The sequence below is a fragment of the Catharus ustulatus genome, chromosome 2 (genome assembly GCF_009819885.2).
Source record: "Catharus ustulatus isolate bCatUst1 chromosome 2, bCatUst1.pri.v2, whole genome shotgun sequence".
In the NCBI taxonomy this organism is placed as follows: domain Eukaryota; kingdom Metazoa; phylum Chordata; class Aves; order Passeriformes; family Turdidae; genus Catharus; species Catharus ustulatus.
This window is the reverse complement of record NC_046222.1, coordinates 21687552-21708616: the sequence shown is the minus strand read 5'-3', so window position 1 is coordinate 21708616 and position 21065 is coordinate 21687552. Positions and strand designations below refer to the sequence as shown.

General features: G+C 48.8%; 2 protein-coding genes across 2 annotated transcripts in view; one reads left to right on the top strand and one right to left on the bottom strand.

Annotated features, from left to right (window-relative positions):
• NME7 (NME/NM23 family member 7) overlaps positions 1 to 443 on the top strand; it is a 90645-nt gene extending 90202 nt beyond the window's left edge. Inside the window, exon 12 of the mRNA XM_033053420.2 lies at positions 2 to 443. Coding sequence (XP_032909311.1) covers positions 2 to 34 — 33 coding nt within the window. The 3' untranslated portion in view covers positions 35 to 443. The remainder of the gene's footprint in view (position 1) is intronic.
• ATP1B1 (ATPase Na+/K+ transporting subunit beta 1) lies at positions 78 to 14611 on the bottom strand. Its single transcript, XM_033053428.1, has 6 exons — positions 14302 to 14611; positions 11607 to 11735; positions 4811 to 4966; positions 3965 to 4149; positions 2042 to 2122; positions 78 to 1482 (listed from the first exon to the last, which is right to left on the bottom strand). Exons 1-6 carry the CDS (start codon positions 14399 to 14401, stop codon positions 1216 to 1218), a joined length of 918 nt encoding a protein of 305 aa, XP_032909319.1. The 5' UTR covers positions 14402 to 14611; the 3' UTR covers positions 78 to 1215.
• Between the last annotated feature and the right edge of the window lie 6454 nt (positions 14612 to 21065).

Here is a 21065-nt window from a genome sequence, read left to right as displayed (position 1 = left end):
GGTGCAGTACTTCTTCAAGATTCTGGACAACTAACAGGTTCCATCCTCACCCACTGCAACAAACACGCACACAGAACTGTGTGTTCATTCATTTATTTGTCCAATGTTTCAACCTGACTGAAATACAAGATCAACAAGAGCACTGTACTCCTGGCTATTATTACATGTTAGAACATAGAGTTTTGCACTTTAGACAACATTTAACACCATTCTATGGGGTACTGCATTGCTTTTATAAAGTTTAAAATAAAGATTTATTTTCAAACATGTGACTTTGGTTTATTTCATACATTACACTTTCTTGCAGAAAAAATAAAATTGTACAACTGCATAAATATAAAATTCTTCCACCATGAAAATGGCTAAAACATTCAATAAAGACATTAGCACCACAGTGTGCGATGCCTTCAGCAGGAAAAAAAAAGAAAAAAAGAAAAAGAAAATATACAAAGCAAAGAGTTATGCCTATCACTGTGGAGAGTGATAGTCTGACCCAATCTCTCACACAACATACTGGAGGGATAAGGGAAGAGGTGGAGAGCGAGACAGCATTCGCTACAAAGCACATTACACAATCACCTATTCTCTTTAACTTCACTTAAGTTAGTTTCCCTGCCACCCCTCCAAATAAAATACCCTAACATCACAGAAAAGCCAGAAGCTTTATGGAGTGCTGTTAAATATCATCTCACAGGTGGGCCTTTCTTTGAAAAGGAACAAAATAATGAGAAGTTTCATGCCAGTTCTAGTCCCATTGAGTATTTACACCTTGGACAGCAAAAGTCTTTGCTCACAAGAAGTAGAAAACAGATACAATACATGGCTTGAAAAATGACCAGAGTATGCACCTATAGTACTGTACACTAAATAAAATACACAAGGCAGCAATACTTAGGGGCCAGAAACACTGCTTACTACAAGTCAGTTATGGAATCATAATTTACAGTAAAAATGGGCATGTCCCAAGGCTCAATTTTGTTTTCTTTTGTCATTTACAGTAGAATAAATATTTGTCGCTATTGCTACACTTTGTTTACATTCTAACCTAGTAAATGCAGAAAGCTAGTGTAAAGCATATAGATTACGTGTAGGTCCCATACGTATGACAGTTTGTTCAAGACTAGTAGATTTTCTTTTTTGTTCTTTTTTTTTTTTTTTTTAACCTTTTTAAATGGCTAGGAGGAGGAGGGGGGAGGAAGAGAGTTGTGCTTACGATCAGCTGCTTTTTATGTCAAATTTAATATCAAAGCGTCCCTGGAAGCGGTCCTTGTCACTGTAGACGATGTTCTGCCCGTAGGCCTTGCACTCCACGCGCACCTCCATGTCATAGGTCAGGTTGGTGAACTGCACAGCCACCAGCGGCTGCAGGTACCGCGGCTGCAGCAGCTTCCCGTAGTAGGGGTAGTACTGCAGCCCGAAGCCAGGGTAGCCGCCCATCCCATAGTATTCCACCGTGCCGATCTTGTCTGCGTCTTCCTCTCGCTGCAGGGGGGAAGAGGAGGCACAACCAATGACAACCACCCAAACTCCGCAGTGGCAGCCCTTGGCTGTAGCACCAGTTGATGGTCAGCGCTCAACACCAACTCCCAGCACACATCAGCCACAAAAAGGGCTTTGCTTAATTTAAAGCCTCAGCCACTTTAGATGGTTAGAAACCACCAGAGCCTCCTGTGGTACAATTGCACAAGCTTTGGCTACAAAAACCTTGCTGTTTCTCAGCTGCCTTACACCTGCCAAGTATGAAATATCTTCCCTGGAGGCCTTTTTTTTTTTTGGCTCCAGCACAGCACTTGGAAGCCAAATGGTTACTTCTGAAGATGCCTTTAACTATCTTTCCCTGCTTTTACTCCACACTGTAAGAGCAGCACTAACTCATCCATCAGCAGGGCTTTGAGAAACTTCTGTTCCTCAGTGGGAGGTATCCCAAGTAAGAACCACCCCATTGTCTACGGAAAGGCAGGCAGGGAGGTAACTACACTTAGACAAAGGCTTAGTCATCCCCTGCAGCTTCCCAACTCTGCTCTATCACATTTCAACCTACCTTGGCAAAGCAGTGGACAGGGATGAGATTTGGGTTGTATTTTGCCATAACCTCAGGAGGGAGGCTTTCATTGACTGGAGCCTAGAAGAGATGCAGAATAAGAGGATATTACACACTGGACACTCCTCTGCAGACTGGAGCACCTTTGCAGCAACAAAAATCAACAGTACTGAACACACCATTAACTGGAATCCCTTCTAAGCACAGTTCAGAGGCAACAGCTCTCAGTGGTTCTCGGGATGGACAAGTAGTGTGACACAATGGAAGCAGGGGAACTTGACCCAAGCAGAACTGCTGGCTATTCTTACAGCTTCACCTGCTGTGGATACAAGCAGGTCAGGCTGGGTTTGGTTCAATGGTGTCCCTGGGGAAAGCATTTCATGGCAGAGTGTCTAGAGCTAGTGGGGCTTATTTATGCAAGCTCAGGCAGTGGCAGGATTGCATTGGTACAGGATTTGCTACCTGCCTACCAGGTGTGTGCAATCAGGACTGAAAATGCACAGGAAGTGTGGCAGTCTCACCCTGACACTGCTGAACTTCAACACCACCACCAAGGAGCTCTGGGTATATCAGAGAAAAGTGTGAGTGCCAACTCCCATAGTCCAACCATTAACCCAGTTGGTCTTTGGTCTTTTAAAGGGCGGCAGTGTTGTATGACAACATTGCAGTTTCAGATCTGCTTTACAAACACTTTTCCCAGTGCAAGAACTATGCGGTCTCTGCTGGAATGTGGAACCACAAAAATAAATACTGCCTTGGATGCATTGTTTCTAAATGAAACATGCAAACTCATTCTCTGGCTAGACCCCACTGTCTAACACAGTCTGGGGGTCTCCAGAACACCACAGCAAAAAAAGAGAGGAACACACCAAATCCTTCTCTTTATCAGTCATCAAACATGCACATCTCATGTCACCCCACAGCCACCATGGTACATTCTCCTAAAATGTTTCTACCACGCATCAGATAAAACAAAACTTTGCTCATTTCTTTTAGCATGGGACAAGCTCCCTTTGAAGGAAAACATTCCTCAGGACTTGTTAGACAGCACCATTTCTCATCCTCAAGTGCCCTGACAGGTGGGAGTGAAGGTGGCATAGAACGCCATTTGCACTGTTCTCCATCCAAAAGATGGGAGTGGCAGGTTTTGCACACCACCTTATTCAACAGCACATGTTTTGCCACTGAATTCTTAATAGAAATTTTTAGCATTTTCATGTGTTGGGGATAAAAACAGAAGGAAAAGCCATGAATATCCAGATTAACACCCTTCACCATTACTGCAAACTTGCCACTGGGTAAAGGACAGACCAACCATTTGGCAGAGATATCCTACAGCCTCTGGAAAATTACATTAAATTAACTAAAGACCTCCTCACATTTTTTGCATCTGTGCCTGACTTTCAAATGTAGTTTACTCTTCAGAGCCTGTGTTTCACTCTGGTATTTAATATTAGCTTTCATCATTTAATTAAGCAGTTTTAGCAAGACAGCTAAGACTGTCTGAGGAAAAGAATGGAGTGGATCAGGGCATGACAAAATGTACTGATGTTACTACAGACAGGGTTGGTTTGGGATGGTCCCATGGAAGCATATAGGAATTTTAAATGGAATTTATCCTTTGAAAAAAATGTCCCTTTATAGCGATTCCAATAGCAGCTCAGTAGTTACCAGATAAATAACCAGGACGTTGCACTGTGAGGTTCACTGCTACTTGTTACCAATTTGCAGTGCACAACTTTCACTGCTTTTCAATTAAATACATTTTTTAAGCAAATTACTCAATGTTTCACAATTTATCCTCTGCAGAAAGGATTTAATATTCTGCTCTTTCCAGAGACCAAAAAAACAGGCACAGCAATCTGCAGCCAACCCCTCCTCCTGATCAGTAGCTTCTGCTAGAAAGGAAAGAGAGATACTTGCCTGAGGTTTGAAACCAATAATTCTGTTGAGCTTGACAAGGATGCATGGTTTGCCATCCTTGTACCCAAAGTAGGGATCATTTAATCCAGAACAGTTTTCCAGCCATTCACGTTTGAATTTGCAGACCTTCTTCTGGCCCTGGATATCATTATATGGTCCTCTCTCTTTGTATTCACTCGGAGTGTCTGTCATGGTGGGGAAGGAAAAGACAACCATATGCAGTGGGATCTTTTACATGTCACTTTCACTTCTCTGGGCAGTTGGAATTTCCCTGTCACCAGGGCAGTTAAAGGCACTCCACAGACCCATGCCCAGCCACCCACAACATGGGGCTGCTCCCAGACCAGCAAGTTTTATGGAGATTTCTTCCAGAGTCACCTGGTTCAGAGTAATCTTTTTCTGGATAGCTTTTACAAATGGGTTCCCCTCAGGTTTGATACAGATGTATTATGAGGTGAGAGTCTCATTCACATGATTACAAATAACCTATTAAAGGTTAACACCTCCCAGATGTTTGACTGCATGGCATGAAGAGGACCAACACTGGCTTTAGCAAAGTCATCAGTAAAACACCTGTGGCTTTCAGAGAGAATAAAGTCAGTGCCATAAGCTTCAGACTCAGCTGCAATGTTCTCCAACTGAAATGTGGAGGTTCCCAACCCTACAAGAAGCTGCTAAGTATGGTCCAGTGTGGTGTGCCCAAACAAAATTAGTGAGCAGCCAGTTAACCAACATGCTGCTGGAACAGCCGAAGACCAAGATCACCTCTGCTCAACCTCAGCTTCTGGTGGACCTGACAGAGGCATCATTCAGAGCCCTCAGCAGTAGAAAACAACTGAGACTTACCTCCACAGTCCTGAAATACGATGTTTTCAGTTTGTTGCTCAGCACTGTAGTCCCTTAAGAATTTCTCAAGGTTCTTCACATAGGGTTCATAACTTTTGGGATCAGAGGCAGTGAAGGCAATTTCTGTCTTTTGAACCTGGGGGACTTGAGTCAGTCCTAAGAAAAGCAAAATCAGAAGAAAACATTAAGTATACCTCAGAATTGCACAGCCTCCAAGCAATATTAAGAACATAACTCCTAATAATAATAATAATCTCTATTTTTCAGACTTAAGAACTTTGACAAAAGCTCACCAGAGGAGAGGTTCTCCTCTTTCCAACAAGAATCTTAAATATTTATCTCAGTGTTTGTGTCAGGTAAAAAGACCAAAAAAAAAAATCATAAAATGGAGAAGTGAAGCTACAAGTCAAGGCTTCCTTCAAGAAAAACAGCCAGCCACAGGTCCACTGTGCACTTCTGCCTCCTCCTCGAGAACACAAGGGAAGCTGTGTGTGAGACCAACCACACAGAACATAAGCATCCCTAACAGGCTGCCTTCAGTGTCTGCAAACACTGTGTTTAGGATACAGCCCAGCTGTCCACTCGTGAACTCCTGCAATAAAAGAGAGGTTTCCCAAATCCAGTCACGCTCTGCCAGCTGGAATCCACGTGGCCCTTGTGCATCTCTCTTGTGGGATGTGGGGCAGGAGACATTTTCTCCCTTAGTAAATTCAGCTGCCTGAGCACTCACTGCCTCCTCTCTTTTTGCTGCCTGATTGGGTATTTCTGAATGTAAAACTCATCTTCTGAGCTCTTATCAGCAGTTAATAACCAAGGAAGTGAGTAGGAAATGCCACCACACGGAAGAGTTGTTTAAAAGACTTTCCAGATTCTGGGCTGTGCTAATCAGCTCATATTTAGACCATAAGGACAATAATAAAAATGCATGGAGAAGAGATTATAAACAACAAATGCCTACAGATAATGAAAAGCACTGACTCTTCTGCCCTTTGTTGTGGAACTTCGAAATAGTTGCTCCTATGAAATGTTTAGGTCACATTTTAATTGAAAGTATTGATGCATAGCTAACAATGAGAACCGAGTTCATGCTGCTTTTATGGCAGCCACTGTAATTATTGAGGTCTTGACTTCAGTTCAGTTTGTCATTTTAGCAAGATCAAGAAAAGGAGCAGGGGAGCAGCATTTGCTTTGACAGCTTTCAGAATAGGCCTCTTGCCAAGAAGTTCCTCTGGTGCAAAACTCAGGCAGCTTAGCTGGCTGGCCCCAACCCACAAGAGCTTGTGACTCCAGCAATTTTCCAAAGTCACTTGAGTGGTTCCGCTCAGTCCCTCCTCAAACCAACTCACCACTCCCCCCATCCCCCTGCCACTATCCACTAACTTGGAATTTGTAACCTAGGACAAAGATTAGCTTTGTTCCCCTAAACACAGACCCTGGTCACCAAAGATTGTGAGGAGTCCAGCAATGAGCTTGGGTGTTTCAAGTTTTATTACTGAAGCAGCTTTAACTGCTCAAAAATCCCTCTGGTAAAAATGAACAGCATTGAATTTACAAGTTTAGAAGCAATTTACTATTCTTCTAGCAGAAGGACAGCCTACCCTCCAAAGTCAGTGGCTTTCAACCCCTTTTTGAGCAATTACTCATTTTCTTGCTTCACAAACAGATATATATAGAATAAGTACGCCAGTTTCCATTTTAGTAAGGGACTCCAATCCCATCCTGCCAAGCCCTTCTCATGTTACCACTTAGCTGGGAAGCACAGACTCTTCAGTCACCTGAAGTGGCTGTCTGGAATTGCAGCAGAGGCAGACCAGACCTTGGGTCCTTTCCTGGGTCTGCCTCTCCCAGAGTTCAAATTACAGGTGTGCCATTCAAATGTATAAATACAAAAGCAAAAAAAAAACAATCAAGAAAACATGGCCAGGCTTGTTAAATTCCAGTCAGGGAAGTGAAGCCAGTTTTGCTCAGGACCTCCCCATCTCTGTTTCTTGTGTTGAGCAAGGTAACACACAGGGCACCCACTCAGGCCTGGCAAAGGTGACATGAAGGTCGGCAATAAACCCAGTGGTTTGTAAAAGCCACCCAGTAGAAGACCCCTGTTCTCTCTTTAAGAGAGCCTGGCCACTGATAGGTACAGTCCAAAGCCAACCCTCTGCCCATCAGACAAGTGACTTGACTGAAGAATAGACTCCCATCCCAAAGCATCCCTGTCTCGCGCATCTCCACAGAATGCCATGAAGTCCAGGCGGTACCATCGAGTAGCTGTTCCAGCGCCCAGCACAAAGGAACCACTGTTCCTGCCAGGTAGCCTGTGGCCAAAGCTGGGCTGTTTTTTGCCTAACTGGGAGCATTTCCAGGTGGTTGGATGAACCATACTAGACCTAGCCTTGTTATTAGGAGCAGTTGTATAATGCCATAGTAACCACTCTTACTCCATCACACCATGCTCATTTCCAAGTACCACGTAAACTTTGTTCATTTCCTTCTGTACATCCCATAGCCAAACTAAAAGCTGCAGTGGTGTTAGCAGAGCGGCACTATCACTGAAACCTTAAGCAATCTCGTGTAGAAAACCAAGCATGTTGTATGATGGCAGAGGGTAACCTCCGCAGAACCTTTCCAGAACATTCCCTACTTGGGAACTAAAGCAAGTAGGGATAAAAAAATACTTAAAAGCTGAGCCCTTGAAGTACTACCTGGCATGTGTTACTAGACACCCAAGGAAGTGTGTGGCTGGCATGAGTGAAGGTTTTAGGGGCTGCATGCACATGAAGTCCTTCATGAGCAAGTCCTGGGGGGAAAAAGAAACAAACCCACAGGGGCTTTCATAGCCAGGAGTCTACCAACTGTCTCTCCATCCTAGACTATAGTCTGTATGACACAGTTCTGCATCTCAAGCTATTATGACAGAGATGCACCATGGTGTCACGTGGTAATGCTGCTCTCGTCACAGGATAGACTCAAGTAACTCATTGCTAAAATACTGACAAATTAGAAAATTGCTGGAACAGGCACTTCAGAATGCCTTGTTAGGAAATAAGACTGTCATCTTCGCTTGGCTGACATTGTCTGTATAAATGATGAGCAATGCCTCAAGTTGGTAATGGACACCACCTTCTGTTGGCTGTGACTATACAAGGACATCAAACACCAACAAGACTCATGTAAAGTAATTTGTTTTTTTTTTTTTTCAGTTACAGTTCCACTTCCAAAATGCCACTGCAGATTAAAATCCCTTTTTATTCAAGTTCATTTACAAAACAATTTTCCACATAGATTTTATCATTCTAAGCTGCAATAGCAAGATTTCAGGAGAAGTGTCCTGAGGGTAAAGAGGAAGAAACTAAAAGTGGGAGTCAGGCTTGTTATTAGGAACGGTTGTAGAAAACCATAGTAACCACTCTCACTCCATCACACTATGCTCATTTCCAAGTACCATGTAATCTTTGTTCCAAATGAGTATGAACACTCCTGACATGACACAAATGACAAATTGACTGATCACTACACCCTCCCCCAGTTCACTACAAGGATAGATTTTAGAAGCCACCATATCAAACAATGTCCTTCCAAGTTTCCAGTCAACCTCATCCCCAAAGTGCAAAAAGCAGGTGCAAGTCTTCTGCAAACACAGCAAAACCTGCTTGGCTGTAACATCCTGAAGGCTGATAGTGAGATTTTTCCCAATCACAGGTGCTGCTGAGATGAGAGAAGCAAAGAAGTGCAACTTCACAGCACACCCTCATTTGAAGCCTCCCTGCCACCTTGCTGCTGCTGTCCAAGCTCAATGAGCCAAGTGGAGAACACACACCAAAGTAGCCTTTTCCATGACGTACTCACTGCCCAGCAGTGCCTGAAATCCCCTGGCTGCAGCAGGGATTCTTCCTTCCAGCAACCACTTACAAAGCTTTGCCTTAGGCTGCAGTGAGCTCTGCCCCTCAGCCAGGCCCTGACAGAATGCTGTTCCATGGGATGCACACCACAAGATGGCAGGATACACAGCCCAATTTGTATTAGGAGGGGGAGAATTAAGCATTATTGTTTAGGGATGCCTCTTAAGAGGCAATATCCTCATCTTTCACTACTAGGAGGGTAAGTCCTCTGTGTTCAAAGCAGTCTGAGCCTTCAGCACACATAGAACTGGGAGCTGGGGCTGTCGCAATGGCAGGGCTGGACAGGCAGGTAAACTGCACTGTCCCTTCCCCCACCACAGGACAAAGAAAAAAATAAGTATAATGGAAAGGTACAATACTTAGCTTGCCCTGTGTAACGTTCCTTGTTGTGTTCAATGCAGAAACCATTTACCATATTAATGACACTTGGCTACAAAAATAGCACTTTATGGCTTTCAGTGTTATATCCATGTCAATAACTCAATACAACACCCTGCAGGTTCTGTTGCTGTTATGAAATCTGTTGTATTTCAGAGCAAGAATATTATAGCAGCCCCTACAGCATTTTCTCTTGCAAATCCTGAAGGCAAGTCTAGTTTTCCTTTTCTCAAAACATTCTGGGCTGACAAAACCATGATTTGCCCAAGAAGGACAGAGCACTGGAACAAGAATAAAACTAGCTTTTCTGGCTCCCTAGAAAATCCAAGGCTTTCTCAAGCTTCCACTATACTTACTTGGCTCACAAATTTTCCCACAAGAACCAGGAATTAGAATTGCACAACATCCAATTTTATATGGTTCATTATCTGCAGATGTCTGAGACCACAGAAACTTCAAATCGGATGCTCACCATACATATGTTCATTGACTGAACAGCAATTGTACTTGCAGCACTGGGGAGAATCCTGCACAGCCAGGGAATACAGGGATTGCTGACCACCCAAACAGAAGTGCAGCCACTCACTACCTGTCAGTGTCTCTGAAAGCCTGCATTAAAGGGCTATTTTGGATGGGCTAGTTTCACAACTGCTGTGTTAGAGGACAAGGAATGTACTAAGTGCCAGCCTCCACCATGCCTTACACCAGCTTGTCCACATCTGTAGGAAGAGCTGTCAAGTGATGCTCTGCAAAGAACCCAGTCTTATATACTAATTATTTCTTTGAAATTTTATGCACATGCCATTGCAGCTTGGTTCAAAACCCTTTACTGGCTCCCCACTTCACACATTCAAGGAGCTGGATTTTGTTCCTCTTGATTTCAATGCACATCCTGAAAGCTCAACACAAAAGATCCTGACAACCTTTTCATTGTTCCTCCATTTTGATTTCTGCAGTACACACTACAAGAGTGTCTTGAAATTCGATTCCTGGTGCAGTATGCAATTAAGATACTAATGAAAGTCCTCTGCAGGCTAAAATCTCCCACAGAAATTTTACCAGAGTTGCTTTGAAATTGGAATCATAAACTGCTGTTTCACAGAAAGCAAACGTTTACCTAGAACAGGTAACTATGTGACATCTGGCTGAACATCAGGGTGAAACCTCAGATCCATGAGCACTTTCACTAATTATTTCATGAAGGGGAAAAACACATTATTGAGTAATAACTACCCCAGCATTAGCCATGTTGGCTTTTCAGATGCAGCCAACAGCTTTGGGCAGTATCAGTGACAGTCTTTCCTGCAAATGTCAGGGTCCACTGCAGAGATTAAAAGACCTGCTTTCAGTGCTTAAGACAGGATTTACCCCAGCCATGGTGATGGTACATGAAGAAGCGGAACACACTAACAGCAGTTCCAGCCTCTGTTCTGTGTTTAAAGCATGCTGGTAGAAAAGGAGTTACCTGGAAAAGATTATTTAGCTGAGCTATAACACCTTTTGGTGACAGTGACATTCCCTGTGTTTAGGGCAGGGATTCACAGCACAGCATTACAGAGAGTGGGGCTGCAAGACACAGTGCAGCACCAGGGACAGCTTGTGTAGCTGCAAGCCATCAGCCTCACAATTGTCACTTAAATTCCACTGTTATTAAAAGCTTCTGAACTGTTTTACAGAGCAACTGGAGACGGATCGTTAGGATGCCCGGTGCCAGGCAGCCTCAAGGTCATTTGCAATGTGGGAAAGCAGCAGTTGCGCAGCTCCCCCAGTGCTCCAGCCGCTGGCTGCGGTGGGAGTCGGATAGCGCAGCACAGCCTGGGCAGGCGGAGCGTGAACCTGCAGCAAGGGCCACACGCTCCTTCTGCCCTACCTAAGGTCAGCTGGCCACAGGCAGTGCTCAGGCATCATTCTGAGCAGAGATTTCTTCTGCCTGTGAGGACAGGTCACACACCAGCCACTACCAGACCCACTCGCCCTTCACCTCCCACTCCAGTCAGTTGCAATTCCCACTAGCGAGGGCCACAGCAGCTCTAGAGTACAGGGTACTTCGGTGTTGGATAAAACAATTCCATGAGCACTCCCAGAAATGGCACTGTTCCCCTTTTTTCTTGTGCACACCACTTCCACAGATAGAGCCAACATTTTATCTCTTTGCTTACCCATGTGAACAGAGTGGTTCTGAAGAAAGAAAAATTGAACCCAGTTTCCTCATACAGCCCATTCCCAAAAGTGAAGACTTTTGGCCTCACCCCATTACTTTGGCTTAGGGGAAGAGAAAACCAAACTAGGTTCAAGTTCCTCTCAGAGAAGAGACATTTTTCATGTGATGCAACCTTTAATTCTAGCAGGACTGTCTTCAAGCCCCTGTACTGTTAATGCAGAAGGCTGAGAACATACCCACCCCCTACAAATATGTGTTGCAGCAATGAAATGCTTATTTCATCCTCCTTCTTGAGGTGAGTAACCAACCCTGCCTTCCCAGAACAGCTTTCACAAAGTCAAACACGGGCCTCCTGTTTAGTTACCTGGAGGTGCCACTCGATCCTGGTATTTGGGCTCAAATTCACTGACAGTGAGCAACATCACTTGGATGGTCCCAATGAATATACCTGCCAGGCAACCGTAGAAGATGACATAGAAGAGGAGGATCTTAACTGCAAGAGAAAACAAACAAAAAGGAATCAAATCAAGCCCTCATGTTTCAAGACAATACTTCCAACCTTTGCCATTTGCAAGGAAGAGCACAGCACACAAAATTCAGATGCTGCAACGACATCTATCTAACAGTGAGATTATGCCCTGATGCAGACAGGAATTGTAAGGCCCTCCAGTTGTTTGGTGGTGGGGAAACAAGAGCCCCTGAAAACTTAGAAATCCTTGAATCAGGGTTTGGGCTTATAAAATATAAAGACTAAACCATGTTCCCTGACACCATCAAGGATGCCTTGGCTGACCCAGCACTACCACCACAGGTCCTTGCACTTGACACTGTCAGTGATCTAAGTGCCCCACAGCAAGCCTAAGTGTGCTTGAAGGACACTCATTCCACACAGCTCTGGGGCTCAAAGCTGTTTCCAGAAGCAGTAACAGGAAATGTTTCGTTCACATTTACAAGCCATTTTAAAGCCTGATCTCTTCTAGCAATTCAGGCCATCATCTCCAAAAAAAGAAAACAGGAAAAGAGTTCAGGCCAAATTAACTTCAGTATTCCATCTCAAACTAGGAAAGTACTCTTAAGGTGTCAAAATACTGCACATTTACCAGCTTCATGTACCTACAAAGTCACCCTGGCACTGCTCATACCAATTAAAGAGTGAATTACATAACAATGAAAAATTGAATGTAGTTTCAGTCTAAAGGGAATGTCTAGAATAATCTTGTAGGGGGAGCAGGAAGAATGGAGAAGAATCTGGAGATGCAGCCCAGCTCAGGGTGTTACCAGTTTACAAGGATTATCTGAACTGATTAACTGCAGGGTAACATGCTGTACTATGCACCACCAGGCCACCCACAAGGGTAGGCCAGCCCATGCCAAGCAACTGTATTGGTTGTTGGGCTGCAGGGACACACAGAGGCCAAAGACAACTTGAGAGTGAGCCTGCTTGATCTCAGAATGTCCTCACCTAATCACAAACAAAACAGATGTAGCTTATTTGAAGGACTTACAGTGATGAGCTACCAGGGAAGGGGAGTAAGTACTGGGTGGAAATATTCCTCCTCACTCCCTAGCTCCATCCCAAAAAACAAAACAAACAAACGAAAAAAAAAAGCCCTACATCACTAGAGAAGCCTCACAGTGAAGGCAGTTCTGGTTGTTCTAAGTCTATGAAAGACAGGCAAACACAAGGGCCACACAGAGAAACAGAGGCTGAGGGACACTGTCAGAAAGGCACTCCATCCTTTTTTCTTCTTGTGCACCGGAGGTAACCGGGGCTGGAGGGCAGAGCTGGGTGCAGTAACGTGGTGCTCCAGGAGTTAAAACACTCTTTGGTATCCAGGCAGCGTAAAGCAAATGGCTGTGACGTCAGGGACGTGTGGAAATTTTTTCCAGAGCACGGTCATGGGAGGTGCTGTTGTAACAAACCAAACACTAATGCTGTTGTCTGCAGCGTAATGCCTTTGAGTTTTTTTAGCATCAAAAGGCAAGCGCTGGGAGGTAGCTTATTTAATCAGGTTCCCAGCCAGGATGCTCTAAACGCCAAAGACACCTTAAAGGTCAAAACCACTCCAAGGTCTCAGAAAATACACAGTGGGTCTAGAATTCGAGAACCACAGGGTTGAAGGAAAAAGCTTCTTGCAACAGGTAGGCTTATAAAGAAGAATCTGATCATCAGCCTGCAGATCGACTCAGCAAATGGAAATCAGTCCTAGGTAGATAGGTACGGGCACTCTGGGAGAAGGACCTGGTTCAGCCTCTGTGTTTGAAGCACTGCGCAGTTGCCTGGTGCCTCAGGAGCAGAAAATACCTCTCCATGCGCACGCAGAACCCCATTCTGCTCACGTAAAGATACGGCAGAAGCCTGCTCTAGTCCGCCTTCCAGAGCTGCCGGCTCTGGATGTGGCACCTCCGGCCGATCCATTACAATGGGAGCTGAATTCAACATCGCAAGGGTGACAAACCAGCTGTGGTTGGCAGCAACTAGAAGGCTGTCTATTTGTGTAAAGAAATTAAAAGCCTCTTTAAGCTAAATCCTATGAATACAGCACCCAATGAATATATCATAGGCATTTATGAGGAATGCACATAGAGCCATTTCCTTCTTGAGGAGATATTAAAAGTCAATTGCTCTCTCTCAGCGGAGTAAAACTCGCTTAGTTTCATTTAGCCAGAGAAAACAGAAAAATAGAAAAAGCCTCTGGAAGGTTTAAGGCAGATGAGAGGCAGGAGGTCAAGGTCCCCCGACGGCGATGCTCCCAGGCCGGTCCAGCCACCGGGAAAGGAAGGAGACCCAAGGACGAGGCGCCCTCGACAAGGTCGGCCCGACCCCGCCTCACCCCTGGACCCACCTGAAGCCGCACTCGAGAGGAGCGCTCAATTGCCCCCACGGGCACCGAGGGGAAAGAGCAGGGGGACCCTCTCCCTGCCTCCCTCGTCCCGCGGGGACGCCCCGTCCCCAGCCCCCCCGCCCCGGCCGCAGCCCCGCCGCAGCCGGCGGAGGCGGAGCGCCGGGGCCGTGCTGCAGCGCCCGCCGCATCGCCGCCCCCCGGCCCCGCACTCACACCAGCTGCCCCCGGTGCGCCCCAGCAGCTCCTTCTTCTCCGAGTTCCAGATGAATTTCTTCCAGTTGCCGTCACCGTCCTTGGCCTTCCCGCGGGCCATGGCGAGCAGCGGGGTGGGCGAGCGGCGTGCGGAGATCTACAGCCCTCGGCGGGCGGAGCGGGCAGGACCCGGCCGGACAGAGTGGCCCCGGAAGGTGCGGGTGGGTGCGCCCACCCCGGCGGCGCCGGCCCGGTGGGGCAGAGCGGGGGAGGCGGCCGGGGGGACGAGGGAGCAGCGGGGAGAGCGCGACGGAGCGCACGGGGCACGGAGCAGCCGCGCTCCCCGCGCGGCGCCCCTTCATATACACCGCGGGCTCCGCCCTGCCCGCGCCGCCACCAATGCGGGCCCGCGGAGCTTTCCGCGGGCGGGGCCCGCGGCGGGCGGGGCGCGGTGGGGGTGCGCCGGCGGCGGGAGCGTCAAGGAGGGAGGGGGCGGGGGGCTGCGGCACCGGCGGGCAGGGTGGGTGTGGGCTGCCCGCTGCTCACCGGAGCTCCGACCCGCTGGGCAGGTGCGTGCGTGTGCCCGTCCGCGGGAGCGCGCGTCCCTTGCCCGGCCGTAGATGCGGGCTCGCGTGTGCGCGCGTCCGCACACCTGTGCGCGCGCCGGACCGCACACGTGCCCGCCCGTTCCCGGTATTCCCGCCTCGCCCGCGCCCTGCGGGTCCTTGCTCCCTGCAGCAGAGCCGATCGGCCGGGCGCTGCTGAGCACCGTCCCTTTCCCTCCCCTGCTCCTGGCGCTCTGCGCAGTCGTCCGCTACGGCGGGCTCGCGTGTAACGCGACTGCGGAATAACGAGCGCGAACAGCGCTCCCGTCCCGGCCTCGCCGCCCGCGCCCTGGGAGCGCCAGCCGGGAGGGGAGGGCAGGGGCTCCCCGGCGGCAGCGGGATCTGCCCGTGCCCCGTGGCGGGGGGGACACGACTCACATACGCGACAGCCGCCGCCGCCCTTGCGGGGTGACCTTCAGGGCGCTGCACAAAAGCCACTGCCGCCTCGGGGTCGGGGGATACCCAGCCGCCGGCAGCGCACCCCTGGCCCGGCCGGCTGAGGTTGGGGGGTTCTCTGCGGGGACACCTCTGTGATCTCAGGTAACCAATGTGCCTTGGTACCATTACAGGACAGTTAAATTAAATCTGTGCACCCAAGCATACTTGGGTTTACCTCTGAACGTCCTGACAGCTTGCAATATTGTATTCGACAGATTTTCTTACAGCCAAGCTACTGATGCATTCTCTGAACTTTAGCTCCATCTTCTTCTTTTTTTTTTTTTTTTCCTAAGGTCTGGAATCACGAGGAACACACATAATGTGAGCCTTTCCATGGTACTACCTAGCAGGTGCACATTCTGGCAGTTCCTGCAAGAATGACTGAGCCTGGAATCAAGGAATGCCCAAACTCAATATGCTCTTCTCAGGTCTCAGGAAGAAGTGATCTGGCCACTATCATCAAATACCCTTCCTAAACCATTAAAGCTAGCATTTAGGGGACAAGTTGTAATGGGGCATTCTTCTCCAAGTGATCCATGGCTACAACCCTGAACCAGTCCCTGAAGCAACTGAGGGTTCTGCTTTTTTAGGCCCTCAGCCTTATTTTGCTGGAGCCACTCTAGGTCCGGGCAGGCCAGATACCCTTAAGCTCACAACACCATTCAAGGCAGTGGCTGATGATGGCTTCCTTAGCTTTAGACATGCAACCAGACTTCTCAAAGCCATGGAGGCTTGTAGGTTAGAGATACACAGAAGCTGTGTGCCTAGAAGGCCATGTGTGTTTAATTGGGAGTGTCTGGTTTGATGAACACACCATGATACATTATACATGATCAAGGGGAGCCAGGTGTGCCACACAGATTTTCTGGGTTAGGAGAATTAGCTCTCAGTGGTGTTTATGTGATGGGAAAGAGCTGGAGAGCCACAGGGAAGAGGATAATTGGAATCTCTTCTTGGTGTCTGGTCAGAGCTGGTCTTTTAAAGAGTCCTGGTGATGGTAGTTGATAACAAAAGCAAACATAGACTGCAGTACCTGATACCCAAGCGAACATCATCTACACTGCAGGGAGGCAAGTATCAGTTACAGCTTAAGGCAGCTGTGATTACAATCAAGCCAATAAATACACAAGCACTGCTGAAGGAAAAACCACCCATTTTTGACTCCCCAGACCCCAGTGCAGTTGCTGCTCTTGCCAGCCAGTCTGTTCCTCTCAGCACCTGGGCTGCAAGTCTGCAGTGGCAACTGGAGAACTGAACCAACTTTCCTTCTAATGCCCAGGGTGCAATTTATAGCCCAGGTACGCTACCCTAGAAAGGACAGCAGTTTGGGAATTATGTATGGGTGCGTGATTGTGTCACCCAAGCATGGAATCTGCTCACCAGACAGCCTGCCCTGCAATGCTATGTCTCATGTTATCCATGGGCCAGTACCCAGTTAATCTGGTCTGTGGAAGAAACAGCACATGAGTTAGCTCAGGGAATGTGCAGCAGCAGCAGCCAGTGCAGCCCTCTCCTTCTTGCCTTCATCCAAAACAAAACAGGCATGGGACATCCAGGAAGGTTCAAGGTGATACTGAAATCAAGGAAGATTTGAATGGGGGTATGCTCTACAACAGCATTCTTTCATACGACCACAGAGAATGAGTTTGGAGAAAGCAACTAGAGAATATCTAAAGAACTGTATCACAATGACACGATAAATGGCCACACAGAAACATGATGTTCCTCTGAGCACATGCACACCATTGCTATGAGCTCCAGTGCTGCTGGTGGAAGCCGAGCTGCAGGAGCTCCTTCCTGGCTTCATCAGTGTTTGTTCAGGGATCATCGGGGAAACTCTCTCATTTTCCTGCAAGCATCTGTATTTCTGTATAAATAAACAGACAAGTTCTGCTGGGTTGGTGTGGCCAGAAGTGTCAAATCCCTGTGACTGCACAGGCTGGGGCAAGCAGGATGTGGAATGGGCAAAATGCCCTTCGTGAGGGTGGCAAACCATTCCTGCCCAGCTTTTACAAACCTGAAGACTCTGTCCTGTGCATGCTCAGGACATGCACTTTATTTGATGCCTGTGAATTATCCTCTCAGGATCAGCAGAACTAATCGGCAATGAGGTGCCAAGTTTTATTCAAATTTACTGTTTGTTTGGCTGCTCAGATATCAATCAGGCAGTCTCTAAGGCCACCACTGTATTATCTGATTTTTTAAGGCGATAAGAGGCAAAGTTGGAAACTGCCAAGAACAAAATGTGCAAAGCAATGTGTGTCCAGGAGATTAGCTGCAGGACGAAGGATTAGAGAAAACTGGCACTGACACCTAGAAAGGAACAATCTAGAGGATGAAAGTTGCTAAGCATTTATCTCACTGTCTTGAGCATAACCATCAGAGATTTCTTGCTTCCATTTGATGTCCTGCCTTGTGGGACTGGGAGAAAGCTAGACGAGGAAAGGCATCTCAGTATGGGGCAGGAGGGTGGACAATTATTTCTAATGTAGCAGCGAAAGAGAAACGGCCAGTGCAGAGCAAAGCAAAGTAAGGATTTATCTGGCTTGATTTCTGCCCCTTAGTGCCATTTTTTTGGGGAAAGGAGACTGTGCTGCTGATGGTCACACACATAAATGCAGGCAATGTGTGATCTAGAAACATCTCTGAAGGTGGCTGTGAGTGATGCTGTAATGAGAAGCAGGAGAGAGGCATGCCAGGGCAGGGAGCAGCTCAGGCTGTGGGACCAAGTGGTGCAAGTATGCAAAATGGCCTGAAGTCATTAGTATTCCATGGGCTGCCACTGCAAACAAATGGGGATGGGCCTGCTCCGACTGGCATGCCCAGGAGATGGAAAAGGGCAGCTGCTCCACTGCTTGGCATCAAGCCTGCATCACACACAACAGGTAGGAGAGGACGAGGAACTGAACAGCAGCCCTCAGACTGCCATCAAGATGCCAGGTGGCAAACAGCCATTTTATAGTACTCTGGGGGCCTTGAGGGGGAGAACGGTGACCCTCAAGAACTGCCCTCAGGGTCCCAGCAAAGCACGTGCCAGTGTTTTGTCCCTCTGCCAGCTATTTGGTCCTGCAGGATGCTGCCTTGGGATTGTCCTCCAATTTTCTGCCTGGGAGGTTCAGGAGAAAAAGTACCACTCAGGGGGTGCTACATATAATGCTGGCTCAAGCAGGGTATGTTGTCTCCCAGGACAAAATTGTCTTTCAAGTCTTCCTCCTTCCTCTCCTTGTTCCTCTTACAGGTGTGGGGTCACTACCGATTAGATTTACAGACATATGCAGATGGTTCTCTGAGCACAATGACTGCACAATTTAAACACATTATGTGCATATAGCTGTGCAAGGTGAGGTAACTAAGGTCAAGGATTCATGAATTGGTAGGCCCTGAGAAAGTACAGTAATTTCACGACTATAAGGCGCACCCTTTTGACTAAAATTTTCCCTCGAACCCGGAAGTGCGCCTTATAGTCCGGTGCGCCTTATCTGATGTACAAAGCGGCGAAATTTGCCAAACCGGAAGTGTGAGCTGAGAGCCGTGGGGGGAGCCGGAAGTGCCACTGCAGCCGGCTGGGGGCGGGCCCGGAGGCCCGCGGCACTGCCCCTGCCGGGTGGAGGCGGGCCAGGGGGACCAAGGCACCGCCCCTCTCCGGTCCAGGCAGTCCTGGGGCCTCATGGCTGCCGGGTGAATGTGGGCTAGGGAGGCCGCGGCACCCGCCTTCCCGGGTCCAGGCAGTCCCGGGAGCCCACGGCTGCCGGGTGAATGTGGGCAAGGGGGGCCGCGGCACCCCCATTCCCGGGTGGAAGCAGTCCCAGGAGCCCATGGCTGCCGGGTGAATGTGGGCGAGGGGGGCCGCGGCACCCCCATTCCCGGGTGGAAGCAGTCCCAGGAGCCCACGGCTGCCGGGTGAATATGGGCAAGGGGGGCCGCGGCACCCCCCTTCCCAGGTGGAAGTAGTCCCGGGAGCCCACGGCTGCCAGATGAAGGTGGGCTAGGGGCCCCGCGGCACCCCTGCTCCTGGGTCCAGGCAGTCCCGGGGAGCCATGGCTGCCGGATGAAGGCAGGCTAGGGGGCCGGCAGCAGCCCCGTTCCTGGGTCCAGGCAGTCCCGGGGAGCCATGGCTGCCGCGTGAATGTGGGCTAGGAGGGCCACGGCAACCCCGCTCCTGGCTCCAGGCAGCCGCGGGAGCCCATGGCTGCCGGATGAAGGCAGGCTAGGGGGCCGGCAGCAGCCCCGTTCCTGGGTCCAGGCAGTCCTGGGGAGCCATGGCTGCCGCGTGAATGTGGGCTAGGAGGGCCACGGCAACCCCGCTCCTGGCTCCAGGCAGCCGCGGGAGCCCATGGCTGCCAGATGAAGGCAGGCTAGGGGGCCGGCAGCAGCCCCGTTCCTGGGTCCAGGCAGTCCTGGGGAGCCATGGCTGCCGCGTGAATGTGGGCTAGGAGGGCCACGGCAACCCCGCTCCTGGCTCCAGGCAGCCGCGGGAGCCCATGGCTGCCGGATGAAGGCAGGCTAGGGGGCCGGCAGCAGCCCCGTTCCTGGGTCCAGGCAGTCCCGGGGAGCCATGGCTGCCGCGTGAATGCGGGCTAGGGGGGCCGCGGCACCCCCCTTCTCAGGTGGAAGCAGTCCCGGGGGCCCATGGCTGCCGGGTCCAGGGTGGCTCGGTGGCTCGCGGCACTGCCCCTACCGGGTGGAGGCGGGCCCGGGGGCCAATGGCTGCCGGGTGGAGGCAGGGCCTCGGCCAGCAACCCCACGGGGTGAGCTGGGGGCGGGGCCTCACTGCAAAAAAAAAGTGCGCCTTATAGACCGGTGCGCCTTATCTGATCTACAAAGTTGCAAATTTTGCCGAATCCGGGGGGGTGCGCCTTATAGTCCGGTGCGCCTTATAGTTGTGAAATTACTGTAAGTATATGTAGAAATAAACTCCCCCCAAATTCAGACATAGGGACATTATTCTTTTCCTTAATATCTGTTTTAGTTATGCTGGGGTGCTTCCACAGCTTACCCTTGGCAAAATTAGGTGTAAGACAACAGCCAAAAAACCAGTAAATGTATGGATGGAAAATTCAAAAGTATCTGAGGCATTTGCCCCAAACTTGTTTTGCTGAAGAGGAAAACAAATACCAGACCTCAGCTGATCATGGTAAAGAGGATAGCATCTATCAACTGGATTAAATGGAATCCATGACAAAGACAATTTTGAGATAAAGAATGAGTTGCTTGAAAAGGCCATATAAAAGAAAAATAAAAACCAGTAACAGAGCAGGGGGAGGCCTCAGACTGTCAGAATCCAGTCTGGCACATCACAGCCTCTGTTGAGGTGAGATGCAGCAGTTCCCCAGCGCATGGGGACACCACCAGCAGCAGGCACCCAGCACATGGGCTGACCCCGTGGGGTGCAGGACTCACACTCAGGTGTGTCCTGCTGGTGTCCCTTCCTACCAGCAGGTTCATTAGCTGATTGTACGGAGCAAGTGTGGGCACCTCCAGAGCAGGAGTGGCGACAACTCCAGTGGGAGCAGGACATAATTGCGGGGACCTGTGCTTCCAGAAGTGACCCCCATGACAGTGAGAGAGGGCTTGGCGCCCACGTGTCTGGGGGTTAGTTACAAAAGCATGTTTAGGAACCAGCAGGAATTTGTAAGTGTTTTTTAAGTGTCTAACCTAGTAGTTGAACTGCTGTATTGCTGACATAGACCCTGAATATATGGTTCATGGATTGTCAATTAATTACATGTCCTTAATAAATCA

Excerpts from the sequence above, each read along its gene's own strand:
- ATP1B1 (XM_033053428.1), bottom strand. The coding sequence starts at position 14,401 with ATGGCCCGCGGGAAGGCCAAGGACGGTGACGGCAACTGGAAGAAATTC. Across the intron at positions 4,150-4,810 it reads CGTATTTCAGGACTGTGGAG|ACACTCCGAGTGAATACAAA; the intron begins GTAAGTCTCAGT and ends CCACCATGACAG. Across the intron at positions 1,483-2,041 it reads CTGTCCACTGCTTTGCCAAG|CGAGAGGAAGACGCAGACAA; the intron begins GTAGGTTGAAAT and ends TCCCCCCTGCAG.